Here is a 19,114-nt window from a genome sequence, read left to right on the forward strand (position 1 = left end):
AAGCGCTGAATGATTTGATACCTCGGCGACGTTAGACGGAAGGGAGTTCCATTCGTTTACACACAATGCTAAAGGTGAATTTTGTAACTCCTTCGCCCGGTCGAAAATGGGCGTTACTTTGTGCACATGATCGAGACGGGTTTAAGTATGAGGGGCTGGAAAATTGTGCCATTGGGCGAACGATGCGTTGCTGTGGGAAAGTGCGGGAAAGAACGATACGTCGAGTATGTTGCCTGCACATGACACGTGTAGCAGGACTAAGTTCTGCTTTCAGTGATGAAGCGCTTATGAAACGTGGATAGGATGATGTGACAAACCGCGCGGCTTTATTCTGTACCATTGCGAGCATGTTAGTAAGACCTACCAGGTGAAGATGCCATATGATAGAAGCGTATTCTAGAGAGCGCCGAATCAATTAATTGAGAGCGCGCAGTTTTCTATCTTTATTAGCGAAATGCAAGCGTCGTTTAAGGAGGCCGAATTTCTTGAAAGCGTTCGTATATGCGCGATATGAGCAGCCCGGCTGAAATGGGAAGTATGACGCACAAGTACTTAAATGATGTTGATTCTTCTATTACTGTGTTAGTTATTTTATAAGAGATCATGCAGAATAAATGTTAGTAAATTTTAAGTGCTCGGTTTTTTCGACGTTAATTTCCACTTGCCAATTACTGCCCCATTCCTTTAACCTTGAGAAATCAGACTGCAGTTCTGCGACATCGGCTGTGCAAATTATTTTCTCATAAATTACAGAATCGTCCGCGAAAAGACGGATTGACGAACATATGCCAGATGTCATGTCATTCATGTAAACTAAAAAGAGGGCCCTGCACGTTCCCTTGTGGCACCCCAGAGGTTACTCGAGTCGGATTAGATATGTAATGGTTAAGTTGAACTGACTGACACCAACTGTTTAGAAATTCTTTGATCCATGGAGTGGTTTTCTCACCGAGACGCTGATTACGCATTACGCCGATTATCGGGAACGCGGTAGAAAGCCTTTGAAAAGTATATGAAAATGACATCGACGTAGACGGGCATATGTAGTGCAGTGTCAGGTTTGTGTGCTTAGTTTTTTTTTCCTTTTTTTATCCTTCTTTCTTTCTCACCTTTTGCATCCCCTTTCCCCTCCCCCAGTACAGGGTAGCCAACCAGAGAAAATCTCTGGTTAACCTCCCTGTCTTTCCTTTGCCTTTCTCTCTCTCTCTCTCTTGCCAAAAGTTCGAAAAGTTGTGTCTGACATAATTTTTCGCGGAAACCATTCTGGGTGTCAAGAAGTAAATTGGTACGGCTGAGATGACTCATCACCTGTGAGTATATGATGTGCGCTGGTATCTTACACGAAATGGACGTAAGTGAAATCACCCTGTGGTTGTTACGGCGATTGCTGTTTCCAGATTTAAATATAGGGACTCCATATGCAGGTTTCCAGCCGGTCGGTATACAGCCAGAATCAAGGGATTACTGGAAGATTGATGTGAGCAGGTTAGCTGAATGATGTCAGGTTAATTTAAGTAGTTTGGCGCTGATGCCATCTGCAGCAATACTGGTTTTGTGTGGAAGTCGACTGATAGCGCTAGCTGCGCCGTGTTCCGTAATTATCATTGCTGGGATAGGGTGTGAAATGGACAGCTGTGACAGCGACAGCGAATCATTTAGTGGACGTTTGTTAGTGAATTCTTCAGTGAAGTGTTTAGTGAATTTTTCGGTACAGTTTTTACCGGTAAAGTGATGCCGCCTTCCCTCGTCAATACCGGTACATCGAGTGGATACCTTTAGGGTTCGCGATATTCCATAGTTTCTGGAGGATCCGTTTTCGTAAGATTAGGGAGCGTATCATTAAAGTATTTGTCTTTAACTTGGGGAATGACACTATTTGTTATAACAGTAATGTTTTAATAATCCGCAATGAACCTTCGCGCTTTGAATGGTGTTGCGAACTTGGTTATTCCGTCATAGCTAGCTTCAAGTTAGGTTTGAGACGAATGACTACGATAGAAGAGCTCGGCGAATAGCGTTCCAGATTCTCTCAGCGATGTTTGATGACTTTTTTTTTTTTTTCGAGCGGCGCGTATAGCCAAGATGCCAATCAAAGCTTGCCGTATCGATGGCAAAGTCAGTACACAAAATCGATTTCTATTGCATCCTGAAACTTTCATTCACAATACTGTATCACCGTGGGGTAGACACATACTGTTGTTGAAAGCCACAGCTGCCGTATGCTTGGACAGCCATCTTGGAATGAGAAATTATGTCATTGTCTCCGCAAATAACGTGCAAATACATTTAACGTCTATCGAGCACACATGCTGCAGACGACATTCTGAAAACTCATGCTGAACAAAAAAAAAGGTGGGGGGGGGGGGGGGGGGACGATTCATAGGCCGTCGGTCAACGAGATTTGATAGCGTGCTTACATCGCATTCCCTGCTTTACTGCAATACACATGCAAGCCAACACACATCTACGCGTCTATACGTGCTGCCAATATAAATGCAAATTCGCGCTGAAGCGCCTCTTTCAAAAATATCGCATCCAGAGGCATGTCCACCTTTGCTCAAAGCCGGCGAGTAAGCCAAATAGTGCCCCTTCCCCGGCTGGCAGCATTTGTTTTCCTCAGCACTCGTGTGAAATTGAGCATGCCGCGGCCCATACACGACAGCTGCAGACTTAAAGGTTAGGCGACGAACCGTAAGTTGTCGTGTTCGGCAATGGCAACCAAAAATCCGCGTTTTCCATATGCTACCGACCAAGTCCTGCCCGGATTAGCATGACGAGCGCGCACTGGCACATCTTGTTTTATGCCCTCTCCCACACCTTGCACATATTTAACTTCAATGACGGAATATATATATAAACAAGAGATAAAGAAGGTGCAGAGCCATTTTTAGGGGTCTTTTGGTATCGTGAGGGGAAAAAATCAAAAAGATCGTTTTAAAGAGACCAAAAGAACACCTTCGAGAAAGTTTCATTAACAGAGCATACTTGTGTCCTGGGGGGAAAAAAGGTTGTTTTACCAGGTTTGTTTTCTCCCGTGCCGTTTTTTCCCCAGTTGCGCTTTCAATTCATCTTAACATTTACCTTAACAAGTCACCGTCCCCTCACGCCAACCTTCAGGGCCCGAAATAAATTCAAAGGCAAGAGGTTCATAGGAAGACGGATACGAAGTAATCAACAATGGTCGAACAAGTAATATCGCTAGAGCCATCTGTTGATACTCAAACATATGTATACCACAGTTCTACGTGCAAATACCACGATGTAATTATGAGGGACACCGTAGTAGAGTAGTTCAACGTGCACCTAAATCTAAGTATACACGAGCGCTTGCCACTTCGCCGCCACAAGAATGCCGCCGCCGCGGTCGGGTTTGAACCCGCGACCTCAGCAGTACAACGCCGTAGCCGCTAGGCTACCGCGGCGCACGGTTGACCACTTCAACGGGCGAAGTTATACGCAGAAAATAACGTACGCGATGCCTCGATTTAAAGCGGAGCACTATCATAAATGGAGAGTGAAAATCTACAGACAGCGCAGCGATAACTGACACTCGGCGTGTGTTTAAGACATTCAGCTGGCAGACGCGCGGTTTCGGCCGCAGACAGCATAGGTAAACAATAAAAATGCAGTCTTCGGTCGCGGCAAGCTACCTGTGGTGCGTGTACTTCGACAGTGTGCGACCTTCTGGACTTTCGAGTTTCTCGGGGCATTTGTGAAATTGAGATGGCGGCGATGGTGCTTAACCAGGGTGTCGCGAAGCGAAATAAAATATGGGTTTGGTTCGGGTTCGGCGCGCTCTAATTCCCTTTCGGTTCACTTCCGGTTCGAAGAAATAAAAATGTTTAATGGATCGCGAACCGGTTCGCCACACTGAATCTGTTATCGAACCAGTTCAGCGCAGTAAACTTGATCCTGCCACATATGGTGAAATGCTGCAGAGTGCTATCGACTTGGCCGCATCGCGTCTGCAACGGCTTTGTCAGGAGGTGGAAGAAATGGATTTTCTGGCACGTGAGCAGAAAAAGAACACTGTTTCTTAGACAGATCAAAATGAAGTTTAATGCTGCACAGATACAGCAGCCATGCACATAAAGACGGTCATCTTGGGAAGTCCCGTCGCCAGAGGATGTGACACACGGTGCGGTGCTTCGACGCGTCCTCCCTCTGTCGTGCTCTTACTTTGATTCTCATTCGTAGTGAGTACGGGCAAAACGATATAAATTTACACGGCTGAGCGAATACCAAAACTTTCGAATGAAATCGCGAATGCGAGTACTTGAGAAAACCCACCGTCCAATGTCGGATACGGTATCGCATATTTCCAATTTCTAAAAACGTAATGTGAAACATTTTGAGGAAACTGTACTGGAACATAAGGCTTGTTTACATTATTCAGTACATGCGCACCGTGACACAGTGCGATCCCATCTGGTGTACGATGACCCTGAAAGCGATAAAAACATGGATCCCAGATCCATGTAACAGTGTGTCTAATGCTCACTGACAGAGCAAAGGGAGGGAAAGAGATAAGGAGAAGGCAGGGAGGTGAACCAGAATAACGTCCGGTTTGCTACCCTACACCGGGGGAATGGGAAAGGGGAAAACAAAGATAGCAGGGAAAGAGAGGAGGGAAGGAAAGAAGGAAATTGCGGTGAGTTCGCTGACGTGTGTGGCCTTACAGAAATTGCAGTAATAGTCACAGATGGTCGCACAAGCCCGTCGTCCTTAAGTAGCACAAAAGGACAATACTACAGCGAGGGGCATCATATTAATGGAACACAAACATGACGAGATTGGTCAAATACTATGTTTATTTGCCTAAATCGAAACAGTGAACTCTTCGGCTGCCTAAGATGAGACATGCTTGCTCAACGGCTGGTGAGAGAGGGCTCTTTATTAGAAGAACAGAGAATTTTGCGGCGCGTATATAACCGCTGGCATGCTACTCTGTATAGGGATGGGGAATGGGATTAAAAGATTCCAGAAGAGAGTGGGAGAAAAAAAAGGATAAAAATAAATATGAAATGTCCGAGTAATTATTATGCATAACTAAACTCCTCCGTGTGTTTGTTGACGAACTCGATCGTCTGTACAACAAATGTGGACCTGCTTAAATAAATAATAATCCAGATGAGTCTCCGTGTGCATCAGCCTTTCTTTCCTGTATACTGCAAGGACTGTTGTCCCTTATAGTATTCAAGCGAAACAAAGATTCGACAATTTCGAATAGGCAATTCTCGAACCGAGACTACTCGATTCGTATTCGAAATTTCGAATACTCGCACACACCTAGCCTAAAGTACTAATCTTGCGAGACGTGTAAGCGCATGGATTTTTTAAAAGCAAATTAACATGGTGCCAACTAAATTATCGTAATAACTTTTTTTTTTGGAAATGCCGCATTGCAATTTAGGGATATAACACTGCAAACTGGAAACGAGGAAAACATTGTGAATATATCAAACAATAAAAGACATTACGTCTAATATACTAGTATAGCGCATGCGCAGGGATTACAAGCGACAATACTGAAGTGAATTCCCCTGAGGATGCCTTGAGGAAATTGCCTTGAGGATCCGGGTGTACAGATTCCGACAACGCGAACAGCGGTCGCGCTGTTCCCGTGCTTGGTCCTACTTTATATATATATATATTGCAGTCGAGACACCTTAATAAGAATGAGTAACCACGTCATTATCAACGACCTGCAGTTTACGAATTGACTGCAAAGATACGGAGAAATATTTATGTACGTATCAAAAACAAAGTTAATTTGTGAGCGCGCCTGTGTCTGCATGAGGTGGGCTTAGATTCCACGCCTTGACAGTAGCATAGTTACTCTTTTTTTTTTTTCGTCTTCGGTATATATAACTGGACTGGTGGTGCGATAATTGACAAAGCGCATATTCACATTGGATCACCTAGATTACAGCTCCAAATTTCTGTAAGAAAAAAGTCAGAATGTCACATTTCTCTCGGATTATTGCTTTAAAGAAAAAAAGATTACGTGAGGATATTGATGCATCTGAACCACTAACAAGGCAGGCTTTTGCTAAGCATCGCGAAAATATTTTTACGCGACTGCACGGGATGCACAGTCTTGAGCTGATTAAAAGCAAAAGAAAAAAGAATAAGAGAAAAGAAAAAAAGTCCGAATCAAGTATTTTCTACCCCGGGAGTGATTTCAGAAATCTAGAAGCTTTGTGTTCTGCTTGGTGGCGCCAAACATTCACTGAAACATAGCACATAACAAAAGCACATTTCCCGCACCGTTTACAGCCGCTGTTGCCGCGCCTGAGAAGGTGACGGCAATTATTATCGACGGCAGTGCTATTCTTATAAGAAGCCGTGAGGATGAACTAATTAGTTCTCGAGGACACCGTCTTTATGGCGTTCAGTGTGTCCTAACATGTGCGTTTTACGGAGTATCTAATGATGATTGTGAGCTGGCCGAACAGCCGAAGTGGGAGCTTCAACAGAAACGGTAATTCTGCGGTGCCCTTTCGCATGGCACATAGAGTTTCATACAGTAATTACTAGAGAGAAATCCGAGGCTAGTGTCTATGGGAGATGCAATCGGAACGTTTCAGCCAGCATGGTAAATATAAGAAGTACGTGGATTTGCCTAAACTTCGTTTTTCTAGCTTCAAACGGCTTCGTGACGAAATACTGGGTCATAACTAAATAAATAAACATTTTTAGAGCTATCCTACGGCAGGATTCGAACATAAAAACTATGATACAGAGGCCCGATATTGAAACCATTACGCCACGGACGCATGCATCGACGATCGGCATAGAACTAACCCCCGTGTGAATTTCTTGCGGGCAAATCAGCCCGTCGAGACGCTGGGCGCGTTTCGATTTGGCTACCTCAACAGGCTGAAACGCTGCGCTTAGTAGCAAGTGTGTCTGTGTTCGCAGATAACTCTGCACTAAGAAAAATATACATTGCTCTGAAATTTAGGACAATGAAAGGCAGATAAAGCGTACAGTAAACAAAGCCACAGAAGCGTCTGAATCCACAAGCCCCAAGAGCAGACAAATCCATGTATTTCCCATTACGTGGTGGCTGCACGATCACAGCGCCAGAGTTTCCTCTAGTAATTACTATGGGAAACTCGATGGCGGCGCAAGTGAGGTGACATGTCGGGGGCGAATACCACCTATCCCCAGCCAGGCTCCCCCATCTTAAAGATATGATTGCCATTGCAACAGTGTTGAGTAAGCGACCCCCCATCGCCCCTACTTTTTCTGATGCAACTTTGCCTGCTGTTGGCGCTCGCTTGGACCGTTGAAGCGAAAACTGCTCTCGTCTTGTATTTGCGTCACACCTAACGAGTGCCTCACGCTATATTTTGCGCGTTAATTTCTGGAAGTATGCGAAAAGAGAAATCGGGATTCAGCGTTTGCAGAAGTAAGGCGGATTGACCGGCTTGGGAATACACTGCAAATGTTGTATTTGGTGGTGAATGTATTAATTGAACCTCTTAGGTGGTGGATAGTGGAAATCTAACATAAAAGCATTTGTTTTCTAACCCCTTTTACATTTCTTCTTCTCACTGTAACATGCCATACAGCAATGCAACAGTGCAGCACGAGGGCCCTCTAAGCATCAACCACATTCGGTTCTCGGAGCTCTGCACAAAAAACAAAGAACAAAAATCTTGTTGGTATCCAAAGTAACTCCCCCGTGAATAATGCTACTGTCCGCGATACCTACAGGTAAATTAAGCGAAAGGTAAGCCGAAGACTTGTATATGTTCAGCGCATTAAACACTCCTCTGCAGTAATGGAACGTTGCAGTGCATAGAACAAAACGAAAGCTACAAGGAATACGCTGACATCGAAGCCTACGACGAAGTGGGAGATAGTTTTATGCGCTAGCCATGATTAATTTAATTTAATTATGGGGTTTTACGTGCCAAAACCACTTTCTGGTTACGAGGCACGCCGTAGTGGAGGACTCCGGAAATGTCGACCACCTGGGGTTCCTTAACGAGCACCTAAATCTAAGTACACGGGTGTCGCTAGCCATGATTGTGAAGGTTCATCTTAAGACGCTTTGATCAGAGAGCACTTTAACATAATATCGTAGAACATGATCATATTAAGCGAGACGATTCCGAGCTAAGTGTGGACGCCGTCAGCAGGTTTATACCCAGGTCACACGAGACACTTTCGATCGCGATCGATTCTGATTGGGCTAGACCACAATAGAAAGTGCCCCCTTGTGACACCGGTATTACTTTAGGTGAGGCTCTTACAAATCGTACTTAAGAATATCGAAAAACGAAAGCGTAGGCCCTCTGACAATTTAGTACCCGTTGATCGCGTACTACAGCACGTAGTATAAGCAGAAAAAACGAATCACTTCTAGATGGAGGAGATGGAAGTGTTTTTACTACGAAATTTACATGACATTTATTTACTGTGAGGGCTGGTCATCTTGCCACGAGAAAGAATTATGAAAGAGGAGAAAATAATAAAGGATCAGAAAATGTGCAGTAAAAACCAGCGAACAAGACGTGAAGCGCGTATAAAAGCAATGAACAAACATCTGGAACTTTACACTTGGGTGTAGAGCTGAATGAACGTTTTATTAGGTCATAAATGTTACAGTAGTGCTGCTATCCCCACCAGCGTGCTTCCCGCTGCGTCGATTACTAGCCAACGCCAGTCATCGCTGGACACGGTGAGCAGGATACCGTATACTGATCTAGGTTTTCTTGTGCTATATCAAGCCGTACAACTCAATAGTTATCGACGAACTAGTTCCCTATTAGCAGGAACTTTACTAAATGCGGAGTTGTTCTAACAGGTCTATGCTGTGTCAAAATATGCAGGAACGACGAACCGCTAATGCAAACTCAGCTGATGCCATCAAACCAGAGAGGCATAGCCACTTTTGTGCAGACTCTGCACTCTAGACTGACGGGATTTAACGCGCAAAAGCAGCCTTCGGACTGTGAGAGACGGCGTACAATGAAGGGCCATAGAATAATGATGACCACGTGCACTGAAACCACAGCGCAGACGGGTTTTAGTACTGAACGCCCATCGGAAATTGATGCCGCTGCAGCTGGACTCACGCCACCTTGCTCAGCAGCGAAATGCTCTCCCACGGCGGGCAGCTCGACATTCCACTCAACGATAAGTGGCATATGGGTGAACATTGCGTCATAGTTTTTCGTTATTATCTTTTTTTTTGCCTAGTTTATGCATTGAGCTGAGCTTCTCGCCTGAAAACTAATCGGTGCGCCCGCTCGAGACATATTGATACACTGCGCTTCGCTTCAATAAAGGCCTCCTATAGCGACCGTCCGCTCCTAAAATTGCTTGACTTTAATCTCACGGGGATGAAAGGATTCGCGATAAAGCAAGTACCACAGTTTTCGCTGATCAAAGCTGTATAGAGCACACAAGGTCAAATGCCCGTGCAAGAGGGAGCGAAATTCGATGCCCGAAAGGCATCGACTGCTTTTGAGAGGTTACTCGTAAGAGCGGTGTAGCTTCATTTCACCCGGAAACGGAGAGAGTCCGGGAAGGGACTTTGTAGAGGTGGGTCCCCGCAAGCTCCCGGCATTCGCGCTTCACCGGAGAAGCACTATCTGAAACTGATGCGCACGGAACGGTGGATATAGTTCACCGTTCGTGTATAGCCTACCATGTGCACCCGCATCTAAACTCGCTATTTATGTTTACTGTGGTTCTTTCTTCCACCACGTTGAAACTACGCTGAATTTTATTATTTTATTTTATTTTATATCTAACATACTGATATTGTTATTTATCACATATTCGCTATAGTAGTGTTTTTGTTTTGTTGTAATAATATAAGTCCCCTCAACGGCTTCTAACCTTGGGAACTTCTGCATAGAAATTCCTTATGTATTACGGCTATTGTGTCGCTAATTGATTGATTGATTGATTGATTGATTGATTGATTGATTGATTGATTGATTGATTGATTGATTGATTGATTGATTGATTGATTGATTGATTGATTGATTGATTGATTGATTGGTACTCGTTAACAACTTTCTGTGGAAATTAAGGCAAAGCTACGAATGTAAGCGCGCACAAGTAAGAGCGCTTCTAAAAAAATGCTATTATTGTCAACGTTAGCCTAAGCTGGAGAAGAGAAGGCGTAACCATAGTATGTACAACATCAAAATATGACAAAATAAATCACCGAGTGTTAATTAATAAACGGAAAATCAGACATCCACCCCTTCGTAGCAATTGCTACAAAGGAAACCCACACGGGTTCCTCGAAAGAAAAGCCTCGCAGTTGAAGGAAAATTTGTCCTCGTCCGGGACCACCGCCTTTCCGGGGCAGCCACTCTACCATCTGAGCTAACCAGGCGGCTAGCAGGTGGCAGGGCGAAGTCGAATTTGTCAACAACTCGAAGCAATGGCAAGAGTTTGACGCAATAGTTCTGCGGAAACCCGCAAGGTGGAGAGAAGTAATTAATAAAGGGAAAATCAGACATCTTCCCCGGAAAGGCGGTGGTCCCGAGTTTGAGTCCCGGACCAGGACGAATTTTTTTAACTGCGAGGCTTTTCTTTCGAGGAACCCGTATGGGTTTCTTTTGTCGCAATTGGTATACGAATGGGTGGATATCTGATTTTCCCTTCATGAATTACTTCTCTCCACCTTGCGGGTTCCGCAGAACCATTACGTCACACCAAGTGTTAAATTTCCCTTATTTTTAATGCTTTTCTCTTCCCCGTTTGGACAAATTCGAAACCATCGCACGCGGAAGCTACGCTGATTCAGTATCTGAATCAAGAAACCAGAAGCGCTGTATAACGCTGCCGGAATAATTGACGCAGTAACACACAAGCAGCAGCTCCACTCCAGTAGCTTTCCCTTCTTTGCCACACGCAGCTGTCAGCGAGTACGGCTCTTGAATATCAATTTGGGGCAAGCTGCATCTTGAATGCGATAAGAAAGCGTCCTTTAAAAAAATACTTAAGTGTACGAAAAGTGTTGGCGCCAAAGTAGTGTATACATTTTCTATTCTGATAACATATATTCTGATTGGCACGTTGTTGTCCTGTTTGTTTTCACGTTAACGGATGAATTGCTCACAATTAAAAAAAAAGTGAGGCGGAAACTGCATGGCAACTGAACGCAATTAATAATTGCAATCGGTTCTAGAAAGACAGACACGACACGCGTTCATTTATGGGGTTTTAGGTTTTAAAAATACTGTTTTTAGTGCACACAGAGCCAGATAAGCGTTTATGACAAGTAGACCTGTTCAGTGATACACGAAGTGACGCGCGTATTCTCTGTACCGTGGACTGAACTTGAACGAACGTGTCTACCATCTATTTAGTGTGTGGATGACTCTTGCGCCAATGTAAGGAGTGCAAAGCTTATGTATTAGTTGGGTAGTAGCATAGAGAGACTTCAGTGAACTCTCCGTTGCGATGTTCTCTTTATCTGTTTCAGTTCATTTGTCGTTCATTTATTTTAAGATTATGATTTATTCCGTTATTTTGTACTACCTAACTGAGCAGCCGAGGTACTCTTTACCTCATCATCTCCACAGCAACCCCTGTATAACAAAATAGAACAGAAGAGGTTATTTTAACTAAGTCGTATTTGTTATCGAGAACACTATCGCCCAGGCCGTAGCAGAAACCATTTCATACCGTTACGCATGCGCTTCCGCAATGCAAAACGCCTACATCGCGGTGCGACTGATGATGTTTAAAGCTATATATGCGCTCGCCTATCATTTATCGGGGGACGTCGCATATGTCGATACAAAGCTTGTAGAATGCAGCAATTCGGGATGAAAAGATCGTCGTCATCGTCGTGAACGCATAAAATGTAGGGCACGCGCCGTGCTTTCTCCTTCCATTTCTTTTTACTAGTTCGAACAGGTATTGCTTAAACTCGCCCGGGGCGTACAGCACAATTCCGCCTGTTCACTCTGGAGAGGTAGACATTCATTTCACGACGAATCGCAATGTTCAGTCACCTGATTAGGAAACTTTCAGTAATTAACTTTTTAATTACTTACCGTAGGATGCATGTTGAAATTGAGAGATTCAAGCCGAGTCGTAGTGAAGGCATGTCTGCTTAGCAGAGATCCTTAGACTAGTGCCACTTTCTGTCGACTTAAGTGCGTTACGAAAAATACGCTGGCGCTACAGCTAATATCCTCAAAATTTCACTCTACAGAAATTCGGGACTCTATTAATTGCAATGCGCAACTTTTTACCAGATTCTGGAGATCGAAACTGATGCCAGTTTCAAAATATCCGCTCAGTGGATACGACTTTATTATTACGTGGCTTCAGTGTTTTAAAAATGTACGTCCTAAAATGAATAACTTAGTTAAAAGCAAGTAAAGGCTACAACACCGTATTTCGTGAATATCTTATTACAGCGTCCACTGACTAGTAACGCCTTATAGACGAGACATCCTACTTAAAAAATCTTTCTGAAAAAGAAAGAAAAGGTACGGCAATTTTTGTAACTTATCTTTTCTCCTCCCTTTTGTTAGCTTGTTTTTCTGTGATTTCACCAAAATATTCCATTCCTTTACGTAACTTTATAGAAAAGAAATGTTAGATAGATTTTTTTCATTAATGGAATAATTTTTACTCTCCTCATGACTGCAACGTTCACGTAGCACGAAAGAGTCAAATGGTGGAATACAATTGTACATGCACAGAACGTACCTATACAGATAAGCACGCTACGTAGAACATATGACATGTGAACGTAAGACATCTGACGCCAAGACACCAGGCCCTATGCGACACATTCAAGTAACCTCTCTACGATTTTATATAGTGAAGCTCAATACTCGCTCTGATTGTAGCCGTACCTTGTTCAGAAGCTACGACCAACTGGCTTTGCGCGTACAAGATATGCCTGAACTTGCGTGGCCGATGCAGCTGCACACAAATGTTAATTGAGGATAGTAAAGGGAGGAATAAATCTAATTTCGCTCACAGTATTGATGGTATTTTTTTCACTTTACCTTATGAGGGGCAAATCAGTGAAAATCAAGAAAAACTCTGTCTTTGACGATAAACAGAAAACACAAACGTAATTTTTTCCAATGAAATAATCTCCATTACCTAAATTGAAAGAAATTTTCTGTAGTAGAAATAGAAAATCTTCCCTTTTTCCTTTGTTTCCACATTTATGTTGTACAATGTACACATAGCCACACGCCAGAAATAAAGCGATTTTTTTTTCCTTTTTTGCCAGAAACTTGGTTCCTAACGCTTGGGAAGTTAATACGGGAGAGGAATTAAATCACCAGATTTCCGCGCAGTAAGGGACCGTTTGCGATGAAGGCATCTGATAGAGTGAAATAACGAAAATTGGTAAGAGAAAAAGGTATCTGCTTTCATTTTTTTTTTTTAAACAGCGCGTCTCTGGCATGCATTGTATGAGTTCTTGAATCGCAGTTTTCCTGTAGCATAGTCGCAAATATACATCTGCCTCTACGAAGAACATGTCGTGCGCACAACTGCAAACGTCATTCAGCGAAGGCCGAACTTATGTTCGCTAGTTAAGTTTTGGCATTGGGGCGTTACTTTTCGTTGCGTCACCGATTGAGTGCGTCGATCAATCGAGGACAGTGATAAATGCCACTGTTTAAGTTACTGCAGAAATGTAGAAATCTGAGCGACATGGAAGTCGTATTGCGCCGCGTGGTGGCGGTGCGGGCAAACTGAATATCCAAATGTTCATAATATCAACGACTGACAAACAGGTAATACAATACACCACTGTAGCTGCAGCATGCAACAACCAGGGCACACGGTTCGCCAGTCAGCCCGCATTTCACTGCATATGCAGTAACCGTCAGCGGAGGTCGCCGCGTTGATATAACACTCACTTGCAGTTGCACTTTTCGAGTTGTGACAACAGGTGGACGGGGCACCAGGGAAGGGACAAGCCCCCTCCTCCTGGCTTTTTTCAACGTGGAACAACACTGTATCCCAAATAGCATTCTGCTTGATGACGATAAACACGTTCTTTCCGAAAACAAGGAAAAGCAATAGTGTGTTGCAACGCACAATCTTATGCAACTATAGGGTAGTTAAAGCGCCTTCCCAGATTCCACGGATGCCCGTTCACTCGGTTTCTGTGCGAAGCAACAAGCTCACAACATTGAAACGAAGACTGCAGCTGCACGCGAATAGTATAGCGTGCATGTGGGTGCCTATGAGCAGCTTATCGGTATTCAGTGAATCTGGGGGAAGTGGCCAGCAGTGATAAAAATAAGCATGTATTATTTTGTTGAAGTACTGCGGAATAGAGGCGTCAGTGCGCTGCATTTAACTGTGTAAGCAACGACTGCTTCTCCTGCGGCGAGTTTGTGCTCGTGCTGTTGCCAATGGCGCGCTGCACAGCAATTGAAAAGCCATCAACCAGCCTCCTCTTTCCCTTCCTCTCGCACACGCGCTCTTCCTCAGCTGCCTCCACGCGCCTGGGTAATTAAACTAATTGCGATCGCTGCCACCGTCGCAGGGCACACTCGAAACGTCGCAGTTTCGTTCTCCAGGTTATATCGCGCGCATCAATGTAAGCGGCAAAATGTGCTTGCGTATCTTCTCTGACGTTGGCCTCCTCGCCGGCCACTATCGGAACCGTTCAGAAGTGTCATCTAAATCCCATGACTGGCGAGGCCGACCTTCGAGAGTCGAACTATAGGTAATAGCGCAGAGCTTTTCGTTCCGCTGCCTAATTATTCTTCGAGAGCGAAACGCGCGATTGTTTCCGCGAATGATGTGCAGGCAACATCTGTGCCAATCAACAGCCTCTTTTAGCGCTGTTGTAAGTCTCCGTGGTCTTGTTTTATTTTGCTGTCTTTTTCTTGTTTTATGGGCACTCGTGCGACCTGCACGAGATCTGCACACTATTGCTCCGGCCACTCCGCTGCGGCACTGTCTGCGCCCAGTGCGAGTAAGTGCGCCCACCCACAACGGGCCAGTGTGCCACTATTCGACGTCGATTCGCACGCAGAAGGCCTTTGGCGGGCGTTCGCGTGTGGATCGACGCAGACGAGAAGTGTCTGCCATGCAACACTTTGCGTTTCCTCTGCGGAAGGGACATCACACTCGGCGTGTACTCACAGTAGGTCTCCTTGGCAAGCCGGGCGACGACTTCCCCTTTGAGCTTGCTGTTCTTCTTGCCCATGGCCGGCTTCGCGCTCGAAGGCGGGGAAAAGGTCGGGCCTCGACGGTCACGGACGACCTACCGCCGCCGCGGTATCACGGGGCCTGCCTGTTCGTCGGCTTCTCCTTCCCGCGGGGGCTGTTTCACCTCCGGTCGCTGCGGCAGGGCCGCATCGCCCGACCAGACACAGAAGCGCCGGCCGCTGCGCTCGAGATGTGGTCTGCCGAGCTCGTGTCCCGATATCTGATGGCGAGCGTTCGGCGGCTCGAGTTCACCGGTGGCGGACGACGCGAGAGCGCGACGGGTGCGGACACGGGCCCACCAGCGACGGCTAGCTACACACGGTGTGCGCACCGCGCCAGCGCCGACTGCCGCCGTGTGCGGGAGCGAAAACCTCGGCTCGGGCTCCGACGGCGGCGCGCGCGTAACCGAGCTGCCGCTGCTGCCGCCGCCGCCGATGCGGGGAGGGGGCGAACGCTCTCTCCCCGGCCAATCTAATCGCGATGAGAAAGAGCGAGGGATCGGCGCAGTACGGCCGAAGAAAAAAAAAATCGTTACATTTTTCTTTTGTCTGTGTGCGCGCGTGAAAGCACCACCTCACGACTAACTACAGAAGTGCGCCGCCGGGCGGAGCCACGGCGCCCCTGCCGCGAAGTCCTACTTTTAGCTAAGCTGCACTGTCGCCATCTCTCGCTGGGCATTACCGGTACACAATGAGAAGGGAGAAAAGGAATTGCCCGTGCGCGGCACGCTACTAGCCGGAGCCGCTGCGACAAAGCTGTGCGAGCCGTTTCCATGCCTCCGTTCAATGAGCGAAAAAGCGCGCGGGCAGGAACCGCAACTCCAACGTCGTTAAATAGGTGTCGATGCGTCGTCGCAACGTATTTCATAAGGTGCGAGGGATGCACCTAAATGAAGCGCACAGACTGTAATGTTTAAAGTAATAAGCGGACTTGGCATCCGTCTTCTGTCGGTAATTAGGTCACTCAACTCAGTGGAGGTTGCTAAATTTACTTTTCCCGCGACGAGGAGACCTATGTCGCCTCGATACCTTGTAGCGAGGTTTGCACCGCGCGCTGTAATTACAGTAGTCATTCGCGGTGCCTTGCGTCCGCCTAGTTATCGGCAATCGAGTGTATGCACGCAGACGTCACTACTGTTTCTAAGATGTGGTGTAATTATCGCTTACTATTGAAGTTATTGCATGCCGATTATCATACGGTAGCCCTACGGTAAACCTTTCTATGCTACAATATGGAGCAAGTTCAAGACAGAGGATTACCGTAACGGCGCATGCGCAAACGAGGCAGCATATTGGATTCAGCACACGTACGCGTACGTGCACGCTCAGAACTATCAAAAGTGTGTTCTGGTAAGTGACCTCAAATCGCAAAGATAACAAGGTCCTTTTTCTTGAAATAATAATGACATTAAGATATTGAGCAAGGTATAACCGCAGCGGCTACACCGTTTCACATGGAAGAAATTAAAATAATTAAAAAAGAAACACCACGTGGTCGGAAAGAAGGGGAAACAGGGGGCCCAATTTTTGTTAGTCACAACCATGTGAAGCCAAGAAAAGCACAAGGAAAATTATTGGATGTCTTTAATTGAAGTGTAGAAATGCTAAGGTAAAGAAAAATTAAAGGTGGAACAAAAAAACTTGCCACCGGTAGGAGCCGAACCCACGGTTCACACCCTCCGCAGCATGCTTGGAAAGCGCGAAGAAAGCCATAGTGCGTGAGCGAGGTCCCGACGTACTCCAAAACAGACTGGAGCATGCAGAAACAAATAGCTGAGTCTGATATTGTTTAGCGTTGGGCTTGTTAGTCGTTTCATCGTTATACGAGAGAACAGCGCAGTAATCTGACAAAGACGAAGGGAGGCACAAACGAAGGCACGCACAGCGTTATGTGTCCGTTTTCTCTTAGCCTCTCTCCATCTTCGTCAGACGCCGGCGCTGCTCCCCTGCAACGATGTTAACGAGATGCGCTCTTGGAAGTCACGAAAGGCACGTACGCAGTCCCACTTTGCGCCCGCGCAGCCCATAGAACGTTGAACTGACATGAAAACAGCCAACCTCCGTGCATAAATATTCGGCTAGTAATAAAAGTTCGTGCTCAGTCTTGCACGACAAGACATGGCACAAGCTCGACGCGTAATTTGGCCGGTACGACATCCCGGGCTTTCCTCGCGAGCGGAATGGGCAAGGATGCAGAAGCAGCGCGCACTTTTCTGGAGCTAGAAAAAATATGAGGACGCTAGTGGAAACATGACGGAGACACATCAAGCATCTCAACAAGATTTCAGCGCGAACAAGTGAACAACGCCTAAATAAAAAAGATCTCAATATCGTCAATGTAAACATTATTAGGTCGCACGAATAATTCCTTGTAATTCCCACCCACGTTCCAGCACAAACAAATGGTCTGCAGGAACGCTTGGACCAGACGCTTGCCATACAACGTTGACGTCGAAAACAGAAAATCGGACATGAGCCTTCCTTATTCATCACGTTTACCTTAATCACGAATTACGATGGTCTGTTGGTAAAAATTGGCAAAGTTGCCTAATTTTATTCCGCAGCAGTGCACGCTGCAGTAGGGAAAAAAATAACTAAAGGTGGTAGAATGATTGTCTGTGCAACTTCACGTCAACCTTCAAATTCTAAACAAATAAAATATCGGTTTACGTTAAGGACAGTCATGTCATGCTTTTTAATGACAATAAACGACTAACTTATAAACGTTATGTTATTAGCAACTAAATGAATAAATTGATTATCGGCTGCATGCTTTTGGAGAGAGAGAAAGCTATCCCTTCACTGGTCACGATGGAACGCAGCACACCGAACCTCCCGCGAAAAACATGACAGTGCCTTCACTGAACTTGTCGCACGTACAACACTTTGAGCTTAAAAGTGAGATGGAGTCATGCTATGCAACAGGTGGTTCAATTTACACGCAGTTCAATAACCATGATTCGTGAACCACCACCATTAAGTCGATCTGGCAAAAAGCAAGTCCCGTAGACAAACGTTTACGATTATTCAAGGGGACACAACGTGGCCATTCAAGAAACGATAGAAATTGGGTTATTCGAGACTCTTTATGGCAATCTTGATGCCTTGCTGCCTAGTTATTCAGAAGTAAGTTATCCCTGACGTCCCCGAATTTCTGCGTCATGCCCAAGAGTTGCTTGCTCAGTTACAGATTACAAGCCAACAGCCAACCGACTCTATGCCGGCGCAATTAACACATTTATTAAATGTGTTTTTGGCGTGGAACATTTTCATGTACGAGGAAATAGCGAGAAACTACTCAGCTGGTGCTTTGTTCCTTACATGATGATCTTCATATTAAATGCATTGCCCAATTGAAATGAGAAAGTTAGATCCCAACTACCATGAAAGTAGACGCGGCACCTTTAACCCTAAATTGTTTACAGACTTGGCTTTCGGTCAAATTCACAAATACTTTAGTTCGCAACAATAGTCAGCTGTTGGCCGAAAGCCTTTGGTAATGATATGTTCTTTATCAAAATTGGCAGGTGCCTGCTTTTACGAACCGTTCTGGCATACGAACTGCTTTGTCAGCACGAGCCGAGAACGATGAATTCGTTCGAAACGGAGTGACGCAGATTCATCTACGTCTCGCTGGCCCTGAAGTTATGCCCGTCGTGCGCCTGAAGGTATCTTTCGTGCATTAGTGAACTGTTCGATCGCATTTTGTTTATTGTTTGAAGGTTATGCGAAGTTTTCGGTGCTTTCAGCTCGTTTTCGCTTACATGTTCCGCTTCCAGGATCGAGGCGATGCTTTCTTGAAAATGGGCGTTTGCGGCGCGTGTTTCTTTGTGCATGCCTTCCGTGTTTTTTTTTTTGCCACCCGTATCGTGTTTCTGGTTTTGCGCAAGACGCGCTTCCTTTCAGGCTGCATTCTGCCTACAATTGTT

At 45.4% G+C, this 19,114-nt stretch overlaps 1 protein-coding gene across 1 annotated transcript in view; it reads right to left on the reverse strand.

Moving 5' to 3' along the window:
- The window catches only part of LOC135915098 (frequenin-1-like), a 292,700-nt gene extending 277,069 nt beyond the window's left edge, over nt 1-15,631 (reverse strand). Inside the window, exon 1 of the mRNA XM_065448095.2 lies at nt 15,121-15,631. Coding sequence (XP_065304167.1) covers nt 15,121-15,184 — 64 coding nt within the window. The 5' untranslated portion in view covers nt 15,185-15,631. The remainder of the gene's footprint in view (nt 1-15,120) is intronic.
- Between the last annotated feature and the right edge of the window lie 3,483 nt (nt 15,632-19,114).

Source organism: Dermacentor albipictus, chromosome 1 (assembly GCF_038994185.2).
Source record: "Dermacentor albipictus isolate Rhodes 1998 colony chromosome 1, USDA_Dalb.pri_finalv2, whole genome shotgun sequence".
Lineage (NCBI taxonomy): Eukaryota > Metazoa > Arthropoda > Arachnida > Ixodida > Ixodidae > Dermacentor > Dermacentor albipictus.